The sequence below is a fragment of the Urtica dioica genome, chromosome 9 (genome assembly GCF_054948205.1).
Source record: "Urtica dioica subsp. dioica isolate 48M chromosome 9, U.dioica_male_clone48M_v1_H2, whole genome shotgun sequence".
NCBI classification, from domain to species: domain Eukaryota; kingdom Viridiplantae; phylum Streptophyta; class Magnoliopsida; order Rosales; family Urticaceae; genus Urtica; species Urtica dioica.
The window spans coordinates 14,670,139-14,696,807 of NC_142764.1; the positions used below are offsets into that span (position 1 = coordinate 14,670,139).

General features: G+C 37.9%; 2 protein-coding genes across 2 annotated transcripts; both read left to right on the forward strand.

Annotated features, from left to right (window-relative positions):
- The first annotated feature begins 490 nt into the window (after window positions 1-490).
- On the forward strand, window positions 491-5,107 carry LOC149385178 (uncharacterized). Its single transcript, XM_089627497.1, has 8 exons — window positions 491-613; window positions 935-1,754; window positions 1,849-1,988; window positions 3,018-3,545; window positions 3,661-4,111; window positions 4,209-4,350; window positions 4,466-4,535; window positions 4,653-5,107. The coding sequence occupies exons 2-8, from the start codon at window positions 1,002-1,004 to the stop codon at window positions 4,768-4,770; spliced, it is 2,202 nt and encodes a 733-aa protein (XP_089483623.1). The 5' UTR covers window positions 491-613; window positions 935-1,001; the 3' UTR covers window positions 4,771-5,107.
- Window positions 5,108-14,285: 9,178 nt separating this feature from the next.
- Window positions 14,286-16,294, forward strand: LOC149385179 (DNA glycosylase superfamily protein). Its single transcript, XM_089627361.1, has 5 exons — window positions 14,286-14,767; window positions 14,874-14,931; window positions 15,091-15,174; window positions 15,288-15,423; window positions 15,752-16,294. The coding sequence occupies exons 1-5, from the start codon at window positions 14,341-14,343 to the stop codon at window positions 16,010-16,012; spliced, it is 966 nt and encodes a 321-aa protein (XP_089483487.1). The 5' UTR covers window positions 14,286-14,340; the 3' UTR covers window positions 16,013-16,294.
- The last annotated feature ends 10,375 nt before the right edge of the window (window positions 16,295-26,669 follow it).

A 26,669-nucleotide genomic window follows, 5' to 3' on the forward strand; every position in this document is an offset into this window, starting at 1 on the left:
ATTTTGCACTAGTATGATCTTAAAGTGGACTAATTGGCGTGAATTCTCTTTTGTTTGAGTCCTAAATGTTAACTTGGCATAATTATCATTTAAGTCTACAATGATTACATTGGAATGAGTTGGTGCAAAAACTGAAAAAATAAATTAAAATGGAGGCAAGGTCATTAAAAGCATAGCCCAACGCCGGAGTGTACAATTTATAACGCATTTGTACATATTTTTAATCTAGAAAGTCAAGGGTAATGAGTGGGGGTTGGGGCGTTATGCCCATATAGTAAATACGCTCTGCGTACATTAACTACATATACGTTTCTAAAATAATAATCATAATAATAAGAGTAAACTAATAATGCCGTTCCTTTAAACCTTTTTGTGAGTGTGAAAAATTTGCGCTTCTATGACCCCACATTTCCAACGGCTAATAAACCAACGTCTCTCTCTAGATTTTTTCTTTTCTTTTCTTTTCTTCTTACCGAACTTTGTCACTGTTTTATTAGCATTAATCTCTCTAGCTTTATCAAAATAAACGCACATAACTCAGAACGCAGTTATTTGTTCACTCATCGTCTGCATTCGGATCCTTATTCCTCATTGGCGACAGTATTTTTTTTTGGTAACGAAACCGTATATTTTTTAAAGCCAATTCTGATCAAATTTTCTTTCTCTTTCTTGCTGTTTCTTTGTTGGTTTACCGTTTCAAACTATCCCCAGAATAGGCCAATGCAAAAGGGTGTAAGGCCTAAAGATAGCTATACACTTGTTTTAATTCTTTATTTTTCTCTTACCCTTTTTTGGGGAGATTTTTTTCCCCATTAGTGAATCAATAAAACAGATCCGAATTCTGGTGAGGGAATAGAAGAGAATCTGAATTGTTTTCATTGCATTCATTTAATTTGTTCTTTTTTTTCTTCTTCTTTCCATAATCACCGGACAGGATTATTTTCCAAATGTGTTCGACTCGGTAATCGACGCAAGAATATTCTTATTCATATCAAAAAGCGATGGCTTCATCGCAAGTCGAAATAGCCTCGTCTGCGTTCGGGTGCGTCTTGAGAGATCGAAACCAAGGAAACGTATTTAGGGAAAGAAAATGGAGGAAATTCATGGTCAAAGATCGCCTCTCAATCGAACGTGAAAACGAGAACGAGAATGAGAATGAGAATGAGAATTCTTGGCACCTACAAACCCCGAGACTGAACCGAAACAGCGAAAGCGATTTCATTCCCAATCATAGAGAGAAAGCAGCAATGAGCCCATCGTCGGCGAAAAGCACGAAAACGGAGAAAAAACCGCAAGAAGAAGATCCGTATCTGGCCCCGAATCTCGGGGCGGCTTCGCTGGTCCAGATATGGGAGAACCGGGTGAGCCGAAACAGACAGAACTCGAGCGGCTCGGCAAGCAGGTCCGATTCCGAGGATGAAACAGGGGACTCTGTTCTTGACTGGCACTCGGAGCGGAGCCGGGACTCGGACGCGTGCGAGAGCGAGAGGGTCCGAGTCGCTGACATCATCAGGAGGCTCGCGGCCGCCAACGAGGGCGGGGACCACCACCACCACCAACAGCGCGAGCCAGCTGGCGGCTCTCCGGTGGCCGATCATCAGGCACGGACGGCCATGATCTCCCCGAGGATGATCAGGGGACGCCAGGCCTTCGAGGACTTGCTCGTCCAGATCGAGCGCGAACGCCAGCGAGAGCTCGAAAACCTCGCCGACTCTAGATCTGTCTCCAGGTTCCCCCAGAGAGGCCGAATTCAGGTCAAATTTATTGATTCAAAATATATATATTTTTGGTAATGTTATTAGTTTCAATTTTTTTTTGTTTCTTATTGTTTATATATATATTTTGCAGTCTATGCTGAGGCTGAGGTCGTTGCAGCGCGGCGTGGGGGTTCAAGATGGGCATCGGCTGAGGGCGGTTTCGTCTTTTCAAGGGGAGCGACCGCCGCAGCAGCAACAGCAAGTCGTCTCTTCTTCCATACCCCAATTGAGGTGAAAAAAATCTTGAACAAGACTGAATTGTCTTTCTTTTCTTATTAGCGCTTGCTTTTTGTGACCGTTTATGATTTAAAAACGTTGCCGTGTCTTTGGTATTAAAGAAAAAATGGAAAATCTGAGTCATGATATTCTAATTTCCATTATGTGCAAGATGTCACAATCACAACACTAATAAATAAATAAATACAGATAATTTAGAATAAGGTCATGTCTCCAATCTCAAAGGAACATTGGCCAAAAATAATAATAGGATTCGACCTGAGATGAGTGAGAACATAGAGTAGTCACCATCTTGTGAGAGAGCATGCTAGAAATCAATAGTGATGAAAATGATATATTGACTTAATAAGGTTTGTATCTCCCACTTGGTTTAAGGATAAAACCTCAACCTCATGATATATATATAACATGAAAATATATTTTCCATAGAAAACAAAGAGTTTCTCACCGTGATTAATGGAACCAAGTCAAATATTGAGTTAAACACATCAACTACATCTTTTGACTAAGGAAATGAAATCTTTATGATTCTACCGTATGACAGTGAAACGGCATTCTTAATTTATTGTGTGGACTAATTTGGAGTGTCTAGACCGATTTAGTTTTCACTTTTATTAGCGTTCAGTTTCAGATATTCTAGTACTCTAATAGTACAATATCCACGTGTGCGCCTGAAGAAAGTAGTACAGACTCCCTCGCCGTTTTATTTTAGTTTTATGTATTGTATTGTGAAAAAATTATACAAAATAGTACTAATTGATTAGTAAAATAGGTCAATTTTCAAACTTCAGCAAAATAGTTAAAGTTACGTATTCAATTTTTTTTAACATTGTAAAAAAAATTTGGCGATTTATACAAGTAATTTATAACTTCAAAATATTCATTAAAATTTGGTGCTTAGCACATTTTAGCTTCTTCACTAGTTTTAGATAAAGTTGGGTATTTTGCAAATCTATTACTTTCAATTGACGATTTGGCTATAACACCCTAATATTATGAATCCATACATCTTATTATATCCAGAGAGAGGTTTAGCACAAAGGTGGATAGTGTTGTAACATCTCAAAACGGCGACTCAGAAAATCCTATAATCTCCGGTAGCGAAAAACCAGCTCATGTTGAAGGCTCGGAAGAAGAGTCTGAACAGACACATATCGCGGATGTTGTTTTATCCGAACAACAAGATAAAACTATCGAGGAACTTTCCAAAGAGCCATCCCGAGAAGAAACAAGCTTGGACGATAGAATACTTGACGCGCAAGAAACAAAGTCGGAAGATAGGAATCTTGGCTCGCAAGAAACAAGCTTGGATGGTAAAGAAGGTACAGATGTGGACGCGGTAAAGGAAAACGCTGATGGGTGGGAGGAAAATGACGAGGCTACCGAAGAATTGGAAGACAATTACTCTCAATACGCGGAAGAAGCCACTTATGATTGGATCAACGACATTTCACGACCTCGTAGTTACTGGGAAGAGCTTCGGAAAGAGTGGTACACCAAGATGCTAACTTCTAACTCCAACAATGGAGAGATTCGTCAGCTTCTTGAAAGGTACGAAATTCAATCTCAAGATGAGTCCACTTTACACAACTAGAAGCTAATTCAATCTCAATACAAAATTCATTAACTTGAACTTGAATTCATTGGCTAATCTTTGCTCTCGCAGAGGGACAGTGTCTGGATTTCTTGCTGGGGAGTTTCGAGAACGAATGAACAGATTACTGGAAGCTCGCTTACAGAGACTGAGTCGCCGCTGCGATAGTCAACTTGGTGAAGAAGAAAATCTTCATAATACTCAATTGAGGTCCGTCACCGATAACTCTCAAGAGATTCAGCAACAATCAGATGAGGAACAAGAAGAAGACGACGAAGAAGAAGAGAGGTTATTAGGCGGTCAGTATCACGAAGGCAGTAATTACTTCCATCAACCATCGTCGTCGTTAAAGCAACTTTCTTTACCGCCTCTTTTGAGGTCGTGGAATTTTACCCAACACAATGAAGTGGGCGACGAATCAGACAGAGCCGTATCGACATCTCCGCAAAGGGAATTCCCGTCCCACTCTCACTACCAGAGTGACCAACAACACAGTTCCTCGGCTCACCATCATCCTTCAGTTGTGAGTTTCACTTACTCATTTTTCAATAAGAAGAAAGTTTTGTGGTCAGCAATATGAATGTATTATTTATTTATTTTTATTTTTTTGCACTGCACAGGAGATTGAGCTTTTATGCGAATTAAGAGGCCAAATGGAGCAACTTTATCATGAGATGTCCGATATAAAAAAGTCGCTTAAAAGCTGCATGGACATGCAAATGGTACTCATGCAACAGTACATGAAGCAGGAACTTCATTCAGGTTCAATTTCTCTCTCTCTCTCTCTCTCCCTCCATATGATATGAAAATTGAAAAGGAATAGAATTGAAGGCCAATCAATAGTCATATAAAATGAAACTGTTTTCTGTTCATTCAGGGGAAGTACCGTCGAAGAAAGAAAAGTGCCGTGTATGCTACGACAGGAAAGTTGACTCACTTCTATACAGGTAAGTTGTAACAATGTTCAAAGCCAGTATATGCAATGAAAACAAAAATTCTTTGTTTAGAATACTAATGTCACGTTGTAATTGCGTTTTATTTTCTCTTCATTTTTGGATATGTAGATGCGGGCACATGTGCACGTGCCTTAAGTGTGCCCATGAATTGCAGTGGAACGATGGGAAATGTCCTATTTGCAGTGCCCCAATTGTGGACGTTGTAAGGGTTTATATGGATCCATAAATCTAACCCTGACCGAGTTCTTGCTTAGAGGACCGTCTCTCTTCTTTATTCAACATACTCTTAAACACTTTTAAGTGATGATGCTATACACATTTCAGAAATAAGTTCATCTGATTCTTTATACCTTCAGATCTAAATTTTCAGACCCGATTTTTTTTTTCTTTTCCCTTTTTTTGTTTCCCTCAGAAGTCAGATGTAGTGCTACTTTGTACATGTCAAACCTCCATAGCGAAGATGAATGATATTGCGTTTGCTCATTTTGATACAAACAAATGACTGCTTTTGTTGGAATTCGTTAGTTTCTGTGTTTGCCCAATAGATACAGAGGTCTTAAGCGAGAACTAAGCCTTTTTTTATTTATTTATTTTTATTTTAAATGCAAATAGTCCATAAACTTCTGTAATTGTAGCTTTTTGTTCAGTAACATTTTTTTAAGATCATTTTGGTCAATAAATTATTAGATTTGAAACATTTTGTTCTTTTTCCTTTTTTAAATTCAACACCTAAACAACTTAAAACATTTTTCAACAAAAAATTGTTGCAACTAACCATTCTCTAACTCATTTTAATATGCTAGCTCAAATTTTATTCTATTAAAAAAAATAATTCAAATGGCCCGTACTAAATTAATTAACTTATACTCATTAGTTAATTAATTTACAGAAGGCTTGATTGGCTATTAATGAAACTTAAACTACTTTTAAAAAAAAAAGGATTGGCTATTAGACTACTGGCATAATTGCACAAAATTTCAATTAAAATATCATGATAATTTTATAAAAGAAACTAAATAAAATTTTATTTTGACTCTTAAAACATTGAATAAAGATTAAAACTTTTTTAGTGCATTTTTTTTATTTTAATGATGATTTTTAAAATTATAAATAACCAATTTCAGTTTGTAAATATGTTATAAGCTTAGATATATTTTATGAAAAATAGAAGTTTTTTCCGAAAATGATCAAAATGTTATAGATTAATATGCAATCGGACCAAATCGCTCTAAAAAAAAAAAAAAAAATACCATTATCACAAAAGAAAGAAGTATTTGCTCCAAAAAGTCAAAAAAATATATATTATGACAAAGAAAAAACTATAATCTTTAGCCATATTTTTATAATTCCAAGGATTCAACAAATATCTCAATTGTGGCTTTTATCATCTGACAAAATAAGTGACTGGGAAGAAATAAATAATGGGGCTTTAACCCTTAACACATATAGCAAAACAATGTGTATACGTCTTATCACATTCCCGCACACAACCGTTGTAATAGTAACCAGATTGCCACATATTCTACTTAACATAGAAAATAATAATAAAAATTGGTCAATTGGACCTTTTATTTCTCAAAATGTTCGAGGAAAGATGGACGGATCTATTACCTTTTATAAAGTCTTTTTTCATAATCAACCGAAGTGATGATTTGTCTAATTCTATTAATGGCTCAATATGCAATAACAAAAATACCTTCCTCTTTTTTAAATCTATTTTTTCACTCACTCTTGTTGGAATAAAGTTAATAAATAAATAAATATTATTTATTTGTTGGAATAAAGTTAATAAATAAATAAATAATATTTATTAACATGTGGATGGCTGATTTTGTTTGCCAAAATCGGACCTAAGTTGAATGAGAAATTGACGAGCTGGGGCGAGTTGGACAAAGTCACTTAGCTCGACTAGATAGGACGAGCTGGGTAGCTCGACTAGATAGGTCGAACTGGACGAAGTGACGGAGTCACTTCAGCTCGACCGGGCGAGCTCGACTGGAGAGGTCGAACTGAATCAGCTCGACTGGAGAGGTCGAACTGATAAGCTCGACTGGCAAGGTCGAACTAATCAGCTCGACTGGCAAGATCGAACTGATCAGCTCGACTGGCAAGGTCGAACTAATCAGCTCGACTGGCAAGGTCGAACTAATCAGCTCGACAGGCAAGGTCGAACTGATCAGCTCGACTAGGCGAGGTCGAGCTGGACGTATTGACGAAGTCATTCAGCTCGACAAGGGTGAGACCAACGTACTAGAGGTCGAATTGGATCAGCTCGACTGGAGAGGTCGAACTGATCAGCTCGACTGGCGAGGTCGAACTGATCAGCTCGACTGGCGAGGTCGAACTGGACGAGCTCGACCAGACGAAGTGACGAATTAAAGCCTACGGTTTTTGGGCTTTAAGCTCACTTTATGGCTGTGTTCAATGTCATTAATGCTGAAAACGTTGGACGCTCTGAATGGTTTGAAACGGTGTAATTACTGGGTGTAATGACCTGCGTTATTGCCTTTATGGCTGGACGTTTTGGAATTCAAACCTCACTGCCTTGGCCTATATAAAGAGGTTTAAGCTCTCATTCATACATACGGAAGTAGACCGATAAAATACAGAGAGAAATAAAATTCCAATTAGTATTCCCCACTGTTCCCGAGCTCCCTCTCTCTCAGAAAATATTTCTTTTCTTTTGTCGTAGTGGTAGTGTTCGCTCAGGTTCAAGTTCGCCGAGAGAGTCAAGTGGTTGGTGCTCAACTTGCCTCTGCAAGTCGTTGTATCCTGGGAAGCTTTCGCTCACGTGTCCTAGCATCCGTGGGAGGGCGATAAAAAGCTTCAAGGAAACCGTCCAACGGGCCTCGACTTTTTTCGATCTGTTTTGTGTTTTCCGGTTCAAGGTTTAGCCGGGTTTCCTTGTATTTATTTACATGTATTTTTCCAGCAAGCAATTTGTCTTTTATTTATATCAATATTATTTGTAATATTGCTAACAACTCTTTCTTTATCTCTTTCTTCTGGTTCAGTTCAGCCGTTTAATCTCCTCCTGAACTCCATCTCTCCAATCTCCACATCTTCACCACGAAATCCCCACCCACCCATTTTCTTTTAACCTTTTTAAATCTCTCATTCTCTCCTCACTACTACAAATGTTGGATTCTACAACCCATATTATACAACGCTTACGGCTAAGTGTTGTAGAAACTGGAGACTCTACAACACTTAAAATAAGCGTTGTAGAAGCTTGGTGTTTCTACAACGCTTATGGCTAAGCGTTGTAGAAGCTTGGTGTTTCTACAACGCTTATGGCTAAGCGTTGTAGAAGCTTGGTGTTTCTACAACGCTTACTATAAGTGTTGTAGAAGCTTGGTGTTTCTACAACACTTACTATAAGTGTTGTAAAATTTCACCATATTTTAGATCTCCCACAACGCTTAGACTATCCGTTGTAGAAGCCTCGCCCCGGCGACGTGTTTTTCTCGCCGCGGCGAGAACTTTCTACAACGGATAATCTAAGCGTTGTAGGATTAGTGAAATTTAATGGACCTCGCCGCGGCGAGAATCCTTCTTCGCCGCGGCGTGAACCTTCTACAACGGATAGATATCCATTGTAGAAGGTTCTCGCCGCGGCGAAGAAGGATTCTCGCCGTGGCGAGAAGAGTTCCAGAAAGCCTTTTTTGGAGAAGATTTTCGTGCCGCGACGAGAAAATTATGGGCTTACATTTCAGTAGCCTCGCCGCGGCGAGAAGTAGTCTTCGCTGCGGCGAGAGTTCTACAACGCTTACTCTAAGCGTTGTAAAACCTAAAAATTTAATTTTTTTCAAAAGGCCCGCCCGAATTTCAGACTTAGTCAATTTTTATTCTTCATTCTACATTATTCTTCTTCTTCTTCATTCTTCATTGTTCTTCATTCTTCTTCTCCACCTTCTCTCTCTCTCTCTCTCTCTCTCTCTCTCTCTCTCTCTCTCTCTCTCTCTCTCTCTCTCTCTCTCCGCCGTCACTCTTCTTCTCCGCCATCACCCTCTCTCCGCCTTCACTTCTCTTTCTCTCTCCGCCCTCACTTCTCTCTCTCTCCGCCCTCGCTCTCTTCTTCTCTCCCTTACTCTCTTTCCGCCCTCACTATTCTTCTTCGTCCCCACAAAACCCAAACCTCAAACCAACAAAAGTCACAACCACAAACCCATAAACTCCACCCACCACGTCAAACTCACACAAGCCTAGGCATCTCCAGCGACAACTCCGACTCTCTCTTTCTTCCACGCCTCCATGCTCCACATCTACACTCCGGGTTAGTTTTTGGTTGAGAATTATGTATAATTTAGGTTGAAAATAAGTGTTCGTTTGGAATTGAGAGTATGGATTGATATAATTTAGGTTGAAACATCATATTTGTTTTATATTTTTTTTGGAATTGAGTTTGCATTTGATATTTAGTTGAAATTGCGGTTCTTAGATTTCATGTCATCCATTACGACTAGTTCTAGCGGTAGCAGTAAAAGAAAAACTAGAAGACGACCACAAAATACACATCGCCGCGACGAGAATTGGGGTAGAACCCAGATATTTCTCGCCGCGGCGGTGTATCTTATCCGTTGTAGAATATCTCGCCGCGGCGAGAAATATACAACGCCGCGGCGAGAAATTCTGGAATTTTTTAAAATTGTACAATGGAACTCTATCGTTGTAGAAGCTTCTACAACGGATGTGTAAGCGTTGTAGAAGCCAAGCTTCTACAACGGATATCTAAGCGTTATAGAAGCTTCTACAATGCTGGATTCTACAACGCTTTTAAGCGTTGTAGGATCCCAGTTTTGTAGTAGTGCCTTCTATCTCTTTCATTTAGACATAAACACACACAAAAAACCCACTCACAGCCACAAAATCGACACATACATCCACAAATCATCGACATCGTCGGCGGAGAAGAGACCCTTATTTAGGGTTCCGATGCGAGCAGTGAGGTGTAGAAATGGACAGAAATGGAGCTTTTCTGCGGCGGCCCAGGAGGATGACGACGCATCACGGTCACGACGAAGATGGCGGCGAGGTCGAGGCAAGAGTGGGATCGCAATCAACAAAGGAGGTCGTGAAGTTCGAGGAGAATCACGGTGGCGATGTTACCGAATATGACGCCAGAGTGCCAGCGGATTTAGCGAGTCGTACGGAGAGATATATATATATATGTCAACATATGAGCCGTCAATTTTGGCCATGACGGAGGCAAAGTTGCATCGTGGAGAGATAGTAGAGTCGGATAAAAGAGGAGGGGAGAAAGATACACACAGATTTCTCTCTCCAACTTTCACTAATAGAATTTTTCAGATTAAAGTTTTTGTTGATTATGGGAAAAATGTTTGTAACAACTTGTTAATGCGGTTTTTTGAATAACATTTGCGACGTGCGTCCCACGGAGATGTCTGATTTCTCACGTCTTGAATGAGAGATCTTTTTCCTTGGTTCCGAGGAATTAGATGTGTCAAGGGTTAGAAACCACAAGACATCTATTGCCAAGGTTCTTCGGGTAGACGATCTTGAGATTAGAGATAACTTTCTTTGGTCGCAAAGAGATCAAGGCAGATGGGGACAAGTTTGAAAAGTCAAGATCTCCCAAGGTACTTAGGAGAGTGGTTCTAGGTGGTCGTGGACTTCCGAGTTGTTTCCTTCCTTGGGCTGGACGGCATGGCTCTTAATTGCTCTTTTTCCTAGATCAAATTGGTGGAATAGCAGATTAATGGGCCAATAATAGGTTGTTCGTCTATGTGAAGTGAGGAGCTTGTGAATATGATTTCGACAAGGCCTTAAAAATTTTGAGAGGGTTGATAAATAGACATTTGTGATGCCATGGTATGTGAGATGGACACAAATGTGAGAAAAAATGTAGAGAGTGATTTTCCTCCAAGTCTAGAGATAAAGGGAGGAAAAATGTGAGTTTTTTTTACTGATTCTTGTGGTGTTCTTGAGTGTAATGTGGTGAAAAATAGGTTTTTGTGGTGATGAAGGCGAGAGACATAGATAAGTGGAGAAAAATACAGATGTGTGAGAAAGTGTAGTGATATGTAGAGAAAATATGATGGTTTATAGTGGAAAAGGTGGTGAGAGTGTTCTTGATGTGATGGGAGAGAAGAGAATAACGGTGTTTATTGGTGGGATGAGAGAGAAGAGAGAAGTGGGTGAGTGGGAATTTGAGTCGAGTTTTGGTATGAAAATTGTGGTCTCTCTTTTGCGGTGAAAGAAGTAGTTTTTATAAATTTTTTGAGAGGTTGGGGTGTGTTTGGGTGAGTTTGTGGGGTCCACCAAGATATTTGGGCTGAAAAAAGAGGATTTAGAGCCCTCATTGCAGTAGTTTTAGCAGCATAGCAGCAAATGGTGAGAAAATCCGAGACGGACAGGGGCTAGTCGGTCTCGATTTGGACAGGAAGCAAGGTTTCCCGGGTCAGCAGGGCTTGGACGGCTCGGGCAGGGGCACGGTCGAGGATTTCCCAAGCCGGCAGGGCTTGATCGGCCCGGGTAGGGGCACAGTCGACGATTTTTGGACTGGCAGAAGGCGAGCTGGCCCAGATTTGGGTGAGTATTTTCGGGCTGACAAGGGTGTTGGCCGGTCCAGAAAAGGTCAATTTTGGGGTCTTCGAGCTGGCAAAGGGTTTGCCCGGTCCGGTTGGTGTCTGGTAGGAGCAATTTGATCTAGAAACGTGTCTCGTCGTGGTCTTTGGTCTAGTCAAGCCCTTGCCCAAGGTGGCAAGGGCTCACAGTATGATTCCCAATCTGGCTAGACCCTTGCATCGTGGTCTCACCTCGGGATCCATGCCACGTGTTATTTTACTTTTGGGAGTACCACAACTAATAGTCTTGTCCCTTTCCCAATGTTTGAGGCCTTGAGCAATTGCTTAAGTTGCTTACATGTTGGGTCGGGCCTCCTCAAAATCATAAACTTTTATTCAAAACCAAACATTGGTCTTTGAATGCAATACTTTCAGATCAAGACGGAACACACTCCAGCCAATCCATGTCGGAACTAAAGTCAATCACATACTTGGCTAAGCAATAGCCGCAAACAAAGACACAAAAGAACATTGAAATATATTTTTTTAAGTGAAGATAGGCGATTCAATATTCTTTTTTAATCTTTTAGTCTTCCAATTTTACGGAATATATCCATATACAAATGTATATTCATGTTAAAATGAAAAAAATAATTACATTACATGAATAATATTCTATGAAAGTGTAGGAGACCGTGGAAGGTTAAAACATACTGCCATACATTCTTTAGTTCTTATTTAGAGGACAAGAGGATAAATATCGACTTCTTATAGGTCAACCTTGAAGTCTGAACGACGATCAGCTGCTCTTAGATACCCGTAGTCGTGGACTCTTGATCGATGATGAAATCGAACTTTGGTTCACTACCACAAGAACGTTTATCAACTACAGCTTTCGTCCGTAGCCTTTATATTATGACTACGGTTTTTGTTCTAGCATCTATTGTACCGAAGTATTTTCACTTGACATATGATTTCAGTTTTTTTTTCGTAGTTTGTTTTAAATAAGAAACCGTAGAAAAAACGTGTTACTACAATATAATTAAATCCATATGACATAATAATTAGTCAATTTGAAATATTGTCTTTCCATTGAAAAATAATTTGAGTCTACCGCCAAAGCGCAAAGTGAAATAGATCTTTAAATTTGGATAATTGTAAGATCTTTAAATTTGGTCATCCAATTTTGAAATCGGTTAACCGGTTTCAGAACTGGTTAACCAGTTTTAAAACGGTTATAAAACCAGTTATCGGTTTTACAAAACTGGTTAACCGAATTTTCGGTTAACCGATTTTCGGTTTTGGACCAATTCGGTTCGGTCATTGGTCCAAAATTTTCAAAACCAAAAATTCGGTTTCGGTTTTCAAATTGATCCAAAACCAAACCGAACCGAACCGATTTACTCCTAAGTTTTAGTGGCGGGTTGTCACCGAAGTGTAAAGGTAGTGATGGGGTTTTAAATATTTTTTTATAATATTAATTTTTATATGTTTATACGATACTTATACTATTTATCGCCAGTCACTCAAGATTTTCATTTCTATAGTTCCACTTTTAAAAATAACTCTACAAATATTGAAGAATTCGCCAATAAATTATACTGAAACAAGAAATGGATTGGTATGTAGAGATCTTCTACTCTTGCCGTTGTGATGTCAATAAATTAAATGGGGATTGCTTAGAAAAAGCCATACAAATAGTTATTTGTATAAAAGCCTATCTTTACAATCTTACTGTGGAGGCACATATTTGACATAAACCACATGACTTGTTCCCTTAGAGATATTTCATAAAATAGAACAACTAATGAGTGATAATAAGTTGAGATAGATGTTTCACTAGTCACGATTCATTAACTGTAAATCATTCCACGTTAATCTGATTTTGAACATAAAGAGCAATAAACCATTTTCATATAATTGACTTTGATGTTGAAAGCGTGTCTGGGTTTCATAACACAAAATCAACTGTAAGATGACACACACGTACTTTTTGCAAGCCCACTTATCTTGATCAGCTTATTAAACTTAAATAATTTAAAATAAAATCCATTTATAACATGTTGTAATGTAACCGCAATATTAAATCAGTCATGTGCTTTGCTTTCTTCTTATTACAACTAGTACTTGGTATCGCAGAATACATTGTTTATAGTTGGGCACAGCTTTGATGAACATGGGTGGTCATTGATTACCAAAGCTGTTTATGGACTGCTAATGAACATGTCAATTTAGATGGACCCATTGTCATATGCATTATTCAATTTATTTGGTCTATATTATTTCAGTTACTTCTTGATGTGGTATTATGTTATTACCATTACCTTACAAAAAAAATCTGACACTTTGTTTCAGGCATCTCAAACGTACGCCCACTTTTCCCAGTTTTTTGGGTATCCAAAGCTTCGTGATTGAACTACCTCTCTTGAACTTATACAATATAAGTTAGTCCAATTAGCCTTACGTATCATAATAATTCATTGAAGTTCTGATCTGTCTTCTAACTCATGTGAGTAAAATTGTTTATCCTAAAATTGTACCGATGATTTCCCAGACTAAGCCCACAACCTTAAGGCTAATATTAAACTAATTAATAAAAAACTATCATTATATAAATATGATTTGAATGAGGATATTATGGTTGCGCCTAAACCTCACGAATGAGGTACACTAAAGGTGAAAACTTTTCTCCCGTCAGTCTACTTAAGCTCTCAATAGACAGCCACAATTTGGAACCGAATAAAAAAAAAAATACTTGCATTTTGATTAGGAATTAAAGATGATTAATCAGCTTCTCTCTTTCTCCTTTGGCCAGCTCATAAAATGGAAACATTGATTGGTCACTTTAGTTGACCCTACTACAGCTTTGGGATAGAGGGACTCATGGACGCACTGAACAGTAAAAGCACAAAGCTATGTGGCGAAAAAATTAGAGGTCCCTCATCAAGGGCTGGCAATAACTCATTAGACAAATATTTTTTTTTTTTTTTTTTTTTTTGTAAAATTCGTAATCCAATTGATCTTATTAAGAGTATGTCTATTGTCACTCTAGCATTAGCCAAAAAGTAATGCCCTTCACGTGAGGGCTTTTGTAAGCCATAGCCTGATAAATAAATAAATAAAAAAAAAAAAAACAGGCCATGTTCCAACTTCCTAAACCTGTCTTTCATCATGTCCCCACTTTTTTCTACTCTTTATAAGAGCCTTCTCGCTTGAAGAATCCTTCAAACTCTCATCTCCAATTCAAACGCCAAACAATTAAAAAAAAAATGTGTCAAGCAAAGAAAATCACTCATCATGTCATGGCTACTAGTGCCACGTCAGGCGAGCCCAAGATGAATGGCAGGCCAGTCTTGCAGCCCAAGAAATCTGCGGCGGCCGAGCTTCCCTCTCCACGCCCACCGGCTCTGAAGCGCCAAAACTCAGTCCCGACTACTCCGCTTCGGGGCCCGGCAAAATCATCGACGCCCACGAGCTCGATCAAGAAGCCAAAGAAGTCTGGCGGGGCCGAGGTGGCGGCCCCGGGGAGCATCGCGGCCGCGAGGAGAGAGCAAGTGGCGATCGCGCAGGAGCGCAGAAAGTCGAAGATCGCGCATTACGGGAGAACAAAGTCTTGTTCTTCCTCTGCTTCGGCGGCCCAGAATGGTAATGTTGAGAGAGAATCCAAGAGGTGCAGCTATATAACATCCGTTTCAGGTACATTTAACTTGGGACACAAGTTATTACTGTGTTATATTTTGTGGTATAATATTACAGTTTTCCCTTCTTCTTTTTTACAACTTTATATCATTTTTCATTGCAGAGCCCATTTATGTTGCTTATCATGATGAAGAATGGGGTGTTCCTGTCCATGATGACAAGTAAATATCCTCTATCTCTCTCTCTCTCTCTCGCGCTCACACATTTTAAAGGGTTTTAAAATCCAAGAAAACCAACGAAAAATCACCTGTTTTCCAATTTTGCGACCACTCATTGGCAACCTTCCTTATATGTATGTATATGTTGGTGTGTATGTATAGATTGCTGTTTGAGCTGCTTGTGCTGACTGGAGCTCAAGCTGGATCAGATTGGACTTCGGTCTTGAAGAGAAGGGAAACTTTCAGGCGAGTTTCAATTTTCAAAGCCGAGTGGATTTCCCTCTAAAAAGAGGGGAGAGAAGCGACTTTACATCACCGTTTGACATCAATTTAAGACTTTCATCGTTTATGCTATGCAGGGATGTGTTCGCTGGGTTTGATACCGAGGCGGTCTCGAAATACAACGAGAAGAAGATCGTGTCGATTTCAACGGTTTACGCCATCGAATTGGGCCTAATTCGCGCGGCCGTCGATAATGCCAATCGAATTCTAGAGGTCAGGACTTGGTCAACTCTTTTAAATAATCCATTTTTTAAGTGTCCATTAGGTAAATAACCACATTTACAGTATAACATTGCTAAATAACCAAAATTTCGTAAATTTTAGGTAAATAGTCACTTCCATATATTTACAGACGTGAATCTTAGGTAAATAACCACTTCCATTCATTAGATCACGTCATTTTTATGACTATTTATCTAAGATTTACAAAACGTTGGCTATATAGCAATTCCAAACGTTTTAGTTGACTATATACCTAATTTTTTGTTTTTAAAAATTATAGTATAATAAAAAATAAAATAAAAAAACTAATTGCTTGCAGGTCAAGAAAGAGTTCGGGACATTCGCAGAGTACTTGTGGAGGTTTGTGAACCACAAGGCGATCTCGACGCAGTACAAGCAGCGACAGAGGATTCCGGTGAAGACGTCGAAGTCGGAGGGCATAAGCAAAGACATGGTGAGGAGGGGATTCAGGTCTGTGGGTCCCACAACGATCCACTCGTTCATGCAAGCCGCTGGGCTCATCAACGACCACTTGACCACTTGCCCCAGGCACCTTCAATGCACCGCGCCACCTAATTAGTTGCCCAAGAAAATAAATAGCTTTAAGGTTATATGTACTACTAATATAGACGTGAAAACGTATTTGACTTGTACTATTTAATTTTAATGTAACCCCATTAGTAGGCAGAGTTATGACTATATATAGTAGTAGAATTAACAGTAAGATTTTGCTTTTTTTGTTGTTGGGTTTTGGCTTGTGTGTTTTCGTGTGTGAAAAGTGATTGTTACATTATGTAAGAAAATTCGACCAATTTTTTTTTTTTTAATATAATATATACATATTTATGGCCACGGTGGTATGAGTTAGGAATGTGCGTGAACATATGGGAATTTAGGGACAGACATCATACGAAGATGGGCAAGAAATGGCGATTGTGGTCACAACTCACAAGCAACAACCGCACCAAAAAACAAAGAGAATCTCCATTATTTTATTCGCCTGTTGGTATTATATATATATATATATATATATATATATATATATATATATATATATATATATCATAAGATTGTGAAGGAATAGTCACTGCAAATTGGCATGTGCATAAAGGATAAGACTTTTCATTTTTCTCTTTTCTATTTTCTTTTTTAATTCGTAGGCCAAGTTAGGCCTGGCACTTTAATTTTTAAAAATGCACACTAACATCTCATCTTCGAGGCTCCCTCTCGAACCAATCAAAAAAATATGGCGAAAATTATGTCATTGTTTTTTAAAAACTAATTTACGCCTCTAATATTTTTTTCATAATATTTTTCAAGTGATAAATAATCATTTTTTTCTTAATGTTTTTTTTTCTCAAAAGTTTATGTACTGCTTTAGGATCTATTTAACTTTGATTCATTTTTATAATATTTCATTTATAAAAAACAAAATTATCTCAAATAACATACAAAATTATCTCAAATAACATTTTTCAGTTTGAAAAAGATAAAATATACCATCTAAACCACTTAAAACATACCAAATTCATTTAAACCAATGTTTGATTTGTTAAAAAAAATAGTCTACAGGCTGATGTAGTAAGTGAAGTCATGTATATTGTACCAAATATACCCTTAACTTCATGTAGGATCTACTAACTAGTTTAAAAAAAATCATTCCCATTTTACATTCAAATTAATCAAGGTATCCTATCTCTCTAATGCAGTACCTGAACACGAATTCGTTATTTTGCAAATCAGCAGTGAGTTCGCTTTCTCTCGTGGTTGTTCTTTGTCTTCCATAACTTCTAATCCACATCACTTCTCTCTCTCTCTCTCTCTCTCTCTCTCTCTCTCTCTCTCTCTCTCTCTCTCTCTCTCTCTCTCTCTGATTCTGCGCCATCTGTCTTAAGAACTCAAACTTTGGCGACCTATTTTTGTCGCATGTTTCGTCACCGCCAGCGTGCACGAGGCCTCTATCGAAACTGTCATTGACTCGTCCCAATAGTTCGTGCTCGGGAACGAGGATGGCCACACATGCCTTCATAGGTTTGGGCTTCACCGAGCGGGATCACAATTCTTTTGAGTCGTGTATAGCTCATCACATTTAATTATCTTTAATAATGTTAATAATTTATGGGTTTATATAGTTTTAGAGTTTTATTTTCTTCAGAATTGTGTATAATTCATCACAGCTAATTATCTTTAATTATTGTTAATTGGTGACCATCTTCATCTTCATGTTCAGTATTTTTCTAGGTTTTTGCACAGTTAATTATCATTAATTATTATTAACAAGTGGTCTTATTTTATGGATTTTTATTTTTGTTTTGATTAACACTAACAATTTGCGTGTATTAGGGAAGCAGTTATATAAACATTTTAATTTTTAGCTTGTTAATTACACAATATAAAAAATGGACTTAAGTCACATTTTTGGATGAAATACTCCTGAAACATTTTGGAATCACCGGAGAGCAACAGAAGTCATCGAAAATCATCTTAAATCATCGAAAAAAATTTCCAAAAAAATTTAAAACCTAGGTTTTCATTTCAAATAAAAAGTGCTCCTAGACACTACAAATCATCTGTATCAAAACTTTATTAAACAGTCAATGAACATATTTAAAACTAAAATAAAATCGAATGGAACGACAAAAAAAAAAAAAAAAAAGAAAAAAAAAAAAGAGAGAGAGAGAGAGATGTTTTAAAGGTTTTGGGGCTATCTTTGTCTAAAAATGTTATATAGTGTAATTTTGGTATTGTGTAAATAATAAGTCAATTAATGATATTTTACTAGTTTACAAGTCTGGAAAAATGAAATATTTCTTTATTGCGTAATCAAAAATTTAAAAGTACAAATTGTGTTATTCCCCTATTCAATTATGAATATTGAAATAAAACTTTCCCCATTTAGTTATGCTTTCGCACAAACAAAGGATTAAGGTTACACAAGCAATTAAAAAAAATATGGATATGACGTATTAGTCTATAAGACTTCTTCACAAAATATATTTCGGTGATGTAAACTTTCTTCTCATATATGTTTTTTTTTATATTTCCAAGAATATTAACTAAAACTTTCTCAAATGTTGATTTATTTGAATTGAAATTGTTAATCTTATATTAAATAAAAATTAAAACAATATTTAAAAAGAGTGGAATTAAGGTGTAAACAATATTTAAAATATCATATGTATCTCATGTGTTTATTCGAAATACTATGATTATTTACACAATTTTTAGAAATATCAGATGTATTCATTTAGATTATTATTTATAACATGTTTATACATTTACACTTATTTATATATCAAATATATCCCTTAAACTAATACTTTATTGACTTTTAAGTTATTTAAAATGTAAAATGTCCATAATACCCTAAATGAGATCATCAATTTATTTCTCATTTTATTAAGAAAATAAAAAATATAAATGAATACCTACCACTTCATTATTCTCAGAGATAAAAAAAAAAAAAAAATAAAAAAAAAAAGGTGAGATGGAAGAAAGTGGTATCAACACAAATCCACTTCACACATTTCCTTCTTCTTCTTCTTCTTCTTCTACAAGACTTGTAGAATTTGAGAGAGAGAATTCGAAAGGGGAGAGAGAGAGAGAGAGAGTTTCGATATTGTGAGTATTTTACTTGTTATTATTGGATTGGATGTACAGGTATATATAGATGTACGGAAAAAAGAGGGGAATAAATGAGGACATTCTTAACTAACTACATTGGAAAGGACAAAGAATATATATACACAACTTCCGATAATAAAGTCCTAATGTTGGTGGTGATTCCGAGGTCGTGCCAGCCTGGACTAACAGGCGGGAAGGACGAGCTGAACTTCAACACTCCCCCTCTTTTGTTAGGAATATTACCTACTAGAAGATGATGATTCCTAAATAAGATAAGAAGTTACATTATTAGCATCATATGATTAGTGGGTTGAGGTCTGATAACATACATAATCAATAACAACTATCATCCTTAGTCTCTGTATCAAACTGAATCTCATGCTGGGTATCCGAGATCGGGCGGTGAACTAAAATTTGGTCGATGACTGATATGCGCCTGGAAAGCCTTATCTAAAGTCATATATGCGAGACATGAGTGAGGGTTGATCACTCAGTGGGAGAATCGTACACTTGCGGAAGGTGTACGACCTAGACAGACTTTGGTTTGGATAGATGCGTCATTTAAGGACCGTTACGATGCACTAGCCGAGGCCGCTTATGATGGTCACAGTGATGCTTAATCTAATATCCTGAACTAATCATGGACTTCTAGATCATGTTACCGGCTTCTTTGACTCACCACGTTAAAGGCTAATAAGACGCTGATCAAATAGATGTCTTGGGAAGTCGGGACATAATTGTAGAAGAAAGGGTTTTACAGATACGGAATCCAACATTCATGAAAAAAGGTAAATGTTCTCTCACCTAAGGGTTGATTCCAGAACCGATTGATTGTGCACACTTCTGAAGTTAGCTTATGTTCGGTTGATTCTTTCGCTGGGGAAGTAACGATGCTTAGGGCTTATATGTAACGAGAAATGTATAACAAAACAAATTGACTTATGTCGATACAGGCAGAACCTGGAGGGTCATGATCACGTACTGACTAAATTAGTGGATACTCGTCACGATGAGTAAATATAATTATAGTATTAAAGAAGGATTCAGTCTTGGATTACATGGTGAAGTATTGAAAGAGACTAGACAATTCGATTTGAAAAGAGAAATGAATATTTTGGGAATTAAATAAATATTTATGGTAATGTTGTTTATTTATTGCTAGATCAAGTAAATAAACTTTATATTTATTGTTGGACAAATAAATATGTGTTAAATGAGTTTAAAGCTATTGGGCCTTGAAAAAACAAAATTTTGGGCCTCCCTACCTGGTTGTAGGTGTTTTTCTCTACTGGTTGGTAACCAGTATTTTTTCTGTTTTCTGTTCCTAAAATAAAGGAGATAATATAAGAAATATAATTGTCATATATTCTCTCCTAATGTTTAGGCTAAATATTATGAGAATATTTAGGAGAATATATTTTTCTAAATTTTCTCAACAGCAAATATTTTATATTGTTGTGTATAATAAAATCCTAGATACTGATCTGACGGATGAGAAAAAAAATAGGATTCACTTGTTGAGATCTAATGGCTGAGATTTAATCCACTAGTGTGAACACAATAAAAGAAAATAATATTTTCTAGAATATTCTATAAGATACCTTTTGAATTGTTATAAATAGATGGCTGATGAGAAGCAAATGAGAACCGAGTTTCTGAACTGATTTGGACGGCCAACTTCTCCTCTTGTGGCCGTGCCTTCTTCTCCTCCTAAACCCCTCGGAGTTGCTTCAATTCCATTCTTAGAAACAAGAGAGAAAGATCGGAAACACCCCGTTTCCAAATCTAGTTAGATACAGCGTTGCCCATTCATTTGTCTTATCTTCCTCGGAGATTACGTTTCGGAAGAATTTGGTGTCATCACATCGAGTCCTTGAAAGAGGAGTTCTAGATCTGATCGTGTGGAGGCTTGTACGTTCAAGACGAAGATGGATTGTGAAAGCTTTCAGTTCGTGAGCCAAAAATTGTAAGTTTTCTTAAACTCGTCTTTTACATTGGTTGCTTGACATATTGCTTGCTCTCATTAAATAACGTAGATCTAGATCTTGTATAAATAACCATGTTTTAATTAGCTCTTGTTAGCATAATTTCATTGCTTCTGCTGCATCATGGTTGTTTTCTGGTGTCGTTTAATCGAGTGAATCACCAACATCTTTATCTTAAGATCGTCCAGTACACTCTTCAACCACAAGCCTTCGCACATTCCATTAGCTAATGACCTAAGTTCGGCTTCAGCACTACTTCGAGAAACTCAGTTTGTTTCTTACTTTTCAAGGTAACAAGACTACCCAAAAAATAGGTACACATGCCAGATGTCGATCTTCGATCTGAGACATATTTTGCCCAGTCTTTTCTTGAACCACTGACCTACTCCTGGGGCAGATTTGAGGTATTGGAGGATTCTCATGATGGCTTCCTTGTGGACTTTGAGGGGTTACGCATGAATCTCCTGACCATACTCACTAAGAATCAGATGTCTGGTCTGGTGTGCGTGAGGTAGATGAGTTTTCTCACGAGCTGCTAGAATATTTCTTCGTCGGTGGCGACCTCAATTGTGCGAGCTACGAGCTTCACATTTGGATCTATCGGATTATCAGGTGGTTTGCAATCGAGCATGCCTGTTTCTTTGAGGAGGTCAAAGGCATATTTCCGTTTAGATACAGAGATGCCTTTTACAATTTTTCGAGATCATTGACTTCAAACTTGAATGACAGGATTTGCTTCAATCTCGCGATTTTTCTCGAGATCGTCTCCTGTTATGACTATGTCGTCCACATATACACTGAAGATGAAGTGTTTGCCTTGGGTTGATATTTTTGAGAAGAGCGTAGGATCTTCTTGGCTTTGAGAGTAGTTGTATTGTTTGAACACGTGAGTGAACTTCCTAAACCAAGCTCGAGGCGCCTGCTTCAGTCCGTATATAGACTTCTTGAGTTTGCAGACTTTGTTGCCAACTTGATTGTTTTCGAAATCTGGTGGAATTTTCATGTAGACTTCTTCTTCAAGTTCACCATTTAGGAAAGCATTTCTTCACATCTAGCTCGAGAACTTGGATTGGCCACTTCTACATGAGTAGCAGCACGCCAAGCTAGAATTTGGAGAGCTTCTATGATGGAGTTGGGTATGACCTCCTAGCTTGTTTTTTCCACATAGGCTTGATAGCTCGCTGAGAGATTTCCATAGTACACATAATCTTCAATCATGTATAGACCACATGACCAAGTAGGTTTTCTCAAGACAATAGGTAAGTCTGAGGGGGACTAGATGTTACCTAGTTCACTATTTTCGGAGTCCAGGATGGGAGAGACTTCATGGATGCGAGCTTGTGCCGGATTTGGGTGAGGTTTGGTTCACAAGGAGTTTCAGAGTTCGAAGGGCTGGATATAGAAGCGGTGTTTCGAAGGTTAGGGAGTGTTTGAGCTGAGCTTGGAAGGCTGGACACGGAATCAGTGTTTGGATAGCTCGTTTGAGGTAAACTCGAAGACGGTTGAGGTGAGTTCGGAGGTGAGTTGTAGTTTGGATTGATGATCAGCCAATTCGGCGAGTCATTGTTGTTGCTCCCCCCCTGACAACCAGAAGTTGCAAACTAAGGACTCAGCTCGTGGAAAGTAACATCCATGGATACTATGAATTTTATGGATGTGGGTTCATAACACTTATATCACTTCTGAGTTGCTGAGTAGCCGAGGAAGATGCACTTAAGAGATTTGGGCTCTAGTTTCCCTTGGTTGTATGTGTGGGTAAACACAGATCATCGGAACACTTTTGGTGGCAATGTGGAAATGAGACAAGTTTGAGGGTACTTTTCAAGGAGAATACGACCTGAAATTTTGTAGCTAAGGATCCGAGATGACATTCAGTTTATGAGGCATGTGGCTATGAGAACTATTTCTCCCCATAAGTGTGATGGGACATTTGAGAAGAACGTGATAGCTCGCGCATCTTCAAGAAGGTCTGGATTTTTCCCGCTCTGCTATACCATTTTGCTTAAGAGTATGGACACACGAGCTGTAGTGAACTATGCCTTGTATTTTGAAGAAGGAACCGAGCTCCAAGTTGAAATAATCTCGGGCATTATCTGTTGGTGGATCGAGCTCGCATCGGACACGAACGATCGCTCCGATGCGACTCGTTTGAGATTATTCCACCATATAACCATATTAATGCGGAAAAATAATTAATTACGCTGATCATAAGCTAATTAAATTATGGTTATAATTAACAAGATCTAGTTATGTTTAATTAATTTAATTCACGAGAGCATATAAGTCAAGCAACCGATATAAGAGTAAACGAGTACTTACATTGATTTTCGGTTCAGCTACAGAACGCTCCAATCCAATCGCGTACTCCTTGCGTCGTCTTGATGAAGGACTCGAGGATGACACCTTAGTCTTCCGAAACGTAATCTCCGAGACGAATAAGAAAGATGAGTGGGCACTATCTTTATCTCACTAGATCACGAAACTAGGTGTTTCGAGATCATTTTACTAAGATGGAAACGAATTTCCGAGGGGGAGGAGAGGCAGAAGTGCACGGCCAAGGAGGCTAGAATGCACGAAATTTTTTCACAAAAATTGCTTAAAATAATTGCTTATTTTTGCCTTCTCATGAACCCCTATTTATAGTAGTAAAAATGAGATATTCATAGAATCTTCCAGAATATTTTATTTCTTTTTATTGTGTTCACACTAGTGGATTAAATCTAGGCCATTGGATATCATCTAGTGAATCCTACTTTTTCACTCATCCATCAGATCAATATCTATGGGATATTATTCTTTTATTTAAATAGAGAATAATTTATTTAGTGAGATAATAAAGGAGAATATATTATTCTCCTAAATGTTCTCCTAAATACTTTCCTTTAAATAATGAGAAAATATAGGACAATATCTTATATTTTTCTCTCTCCTTTATTTAAACAACTAAAGAGAAAATATTGGTAAATACCAATATTATAAAATTCGAATTTTAGGCACACGGCCAAGGGGGAATTTGCGCAAACCCTAGTGCCAAAAATTCCCAAATCCGATTTTCATATTTTGTGCAAGGCCTAATTGCTTAAAACCCAATTAATTATTTATTTACTTGGTCCAACAACAAACAAACAAATAATTAATAATTGATTATTTACTTGATCAAACAATAAATAAACAATTCTACCATAAATATTTATCTAATTCTGCGAATACCCGTTTTCCATAATTAATGCTGTCAATCACAATTACAGCAAGTGAGATTAATAATGATAAACATTATTATATGAAAGTTCTTATCCGCCTTTATCAGAGCCGAATCGGGGACTATGGACCTAGTAATAGAAGCTTAACAAATCCGATGAAAAAGACGAAATAGTCATTTCTCTTTTTCCATCGATTCGTCTAATCTTGGTCAAATACTCCACCTTGTAAGCCAAGACTGAACTCTCCTTTTTACTAGAATTATATTTACTCATCGTGACGAGTGTCCACTGATATAGTCAGTTCGTGATCAAGATCCTCCAGGTTCAACCCGTGTCAAGAGAAGTCAATTTTTCCGTTATACTTCTCTTGATACATATCAGCCCTAAGCATTGTTGCTTCCCCAGCAAAAGATTCTTTCGAACGTTACTTACTTCGAAAGTGCTAGCAATCTATCGGTTCTGGAATCAACCCTTAGGTGAGTGAACATTAACCTTCTTTCGGGAAGGCTGGATTCCGTATCTGTAAATCACTTCCCACTCGAATCATGCTCTGAGAAAACTCCCAAGACATAAGCTGTTATTAGCATGAATAACCTTTTAGCGAATGAGTCAAAGAGCTCAGTAACATAACCCAGTGTCCATGATCACTTCAGGATTTAGATCAAGTCTCACTGTGACCATCATAGTGGCCTCGGTTAGTGTGTCGTAACGGTCCTTAAACGACACATCTACAACCAAGACCTGTCCAAGTCGTACACTTACCACAAGTGTAGAATGCTCCCACATAGTGATCAGCCTTCACTCATGTGTTCCACATATATGACTTTAGATATAGCTTTCCAGGCGTATATCAGTCATCGACCTCATTTTAGCTCACCGCCCGAACTTAGGTGCCCAGCACGCGACTCAGTTTAATACGGAGGCTATGGAAGATAGTTGTTGTTGATTCTAATTGTTTAGAACTCAACCCACTAATCATATAATGCTAATAAAGTAATCTTATTATCGAATTTAGTAATAATTTATTCATTATCTTCAAGTGGGCAATATTCCCAACATTATCAGTATGGACGATTAGAATGGAGGTTTCGAACTGATTTTGGATGGTTTTGTGAAAGGATTTGAATAGTTTGGTTGTTTCTGACTTGTGTTTCATCATGTATACCCAACTCAATCCCATATGATCATCTAGAAAGAGTACAAACCACCAAGCCCCGTGGTATTTGGAATTTTTAGGGTCCCAAAATATCACTATGTATAGTTGCAAACGGGCTAAATGGTTTGTATGGACTAGGATAATACGAGCTACGAGTATGTTTGGCGAAGGAAATAATCATTTGAGATACATTAATTTTAGATGTCATAATCTAAGGTGGTTCAGCATGATCTCTTTACGTTGAGGTGGAGATTGGACCATTTGGCATTGGTGGGTTACATTGGAAGGATTATGCTTGATGATGTAGAGTCCGGCACTCAGCTCAACATTACCAATCTGTCTCCCTGAATCATGTTCCTGAAATACACTTGAACGTTCATAAAAAATAGCTTGACATCGAGAATCTTTGTTAAGATTGTATATAGACAGTAGATTGCAGTGTAATTGAGGAACGAAAAAACACTGAATCTAGCTTTAAGGACTCTGAGATTATCACAGTTTTGATGCCAATGACTTTGGTTTTGGATCTATTGGAAATTGTGACTGATATGTTTCTATTACATATGTAATATTCTGTGAACATAATTTGATTACCAGTCATGTGGTCTTAGGCTCTTGAGTCTATAGGATTGCGAGTTGATCATTGTTGAATGGGGAGAAGCCTAAGGTGGAAGTCGATGTAGGGGAGACACCACATTTTCGTTTGAGTTCGGGTCTTTGGTAACTCTAGTTGACTTCAAGTTTGGTGGTCTCCCATGGAGCTTCCAACATGATTTTTGAGTATGACCAGGTCGTCTGCAATGATCGCAGTATGGCCTAGCTTTGCGAGTTTTGTTGTATGCGGAAGCGTGAACTGTCAAGCTTTCGTCACAAGTGGTGAGAGCAAACGAATCCGTGCTCGGAATTGAGCTCGAATTGGATTGACTTCCTCCAAGCATGATTTTTCTCTTGTTCTCTTCGTGTTTGATTGCGGAAAAGGCTTCCCAGAGAGATAGTAGTGGTTTCGTAATGAGAATCTGACCTCGGACTTAGTCTAAGTCCTTGTTGAGTCCGGATAAGAGTTTGAATACCCGTTTGGTCTCCACGATCATGCAATAGAGTTTTGCGTAATTAAGGCAGGTCCACTGGTGGTGTTCATAGAGATCGGTCTTCTGCCATAGATGTATGAGCGAGCTGAAGTACTGAGTGACAGACATCTCTGCATGACATAAGTCGTGGAGAGTGCTCTTAGTCTCAAACAGCTCTGACGCGTCTTCTGAGTTGGAGAAGATT

Bases quoted from the DNA above. Each gene is read 5' to 3' on its own strand.
- LOC149385178 (XM_089627497.1), top strand. From the start codon at position 1,002: ATGGCTTCATCGCAAGTCGAAATAGCCTCGTCTGCGTTCGGGTGCGTC. The intron at 1,755-1,848 runs GTCAAATTTATT...TATATTTTGCAG, and splicing joins CCCAGAGAGGCCGAATTCAG to TCTATGCTGAGGCTGAGGTC. The intron at 1,989-3,017 runs GTGAAAAAAATC...TATTATATCCAG, and splicing joins TCTTCCATACCCCAATTGAG to AGAGAGGTTTAGCACAAAGG.
- LOC149385179 (XM_089627361.1), top strand. From the start codon at position 14,341: ATGTGTCAAGCAAAGAAAATCACTCATCATGTCATGGCTACTAGTGCC. The intron at 15,175-15,287 runs GCGAGTTTCAAT...TATGCTATGCAG, and splicing joins AAGAGAAGGGAAACTTTCAG to GGATGTGTTCGCTGGGTTTG. The intron at 15,424-15,751 runs GTCAGGACTTGG...AATTGCTTGCAG, and splicing joins ATGCCAATCGAATTCTAGAG to GTCAAGAAAGAGTTCGGGAC.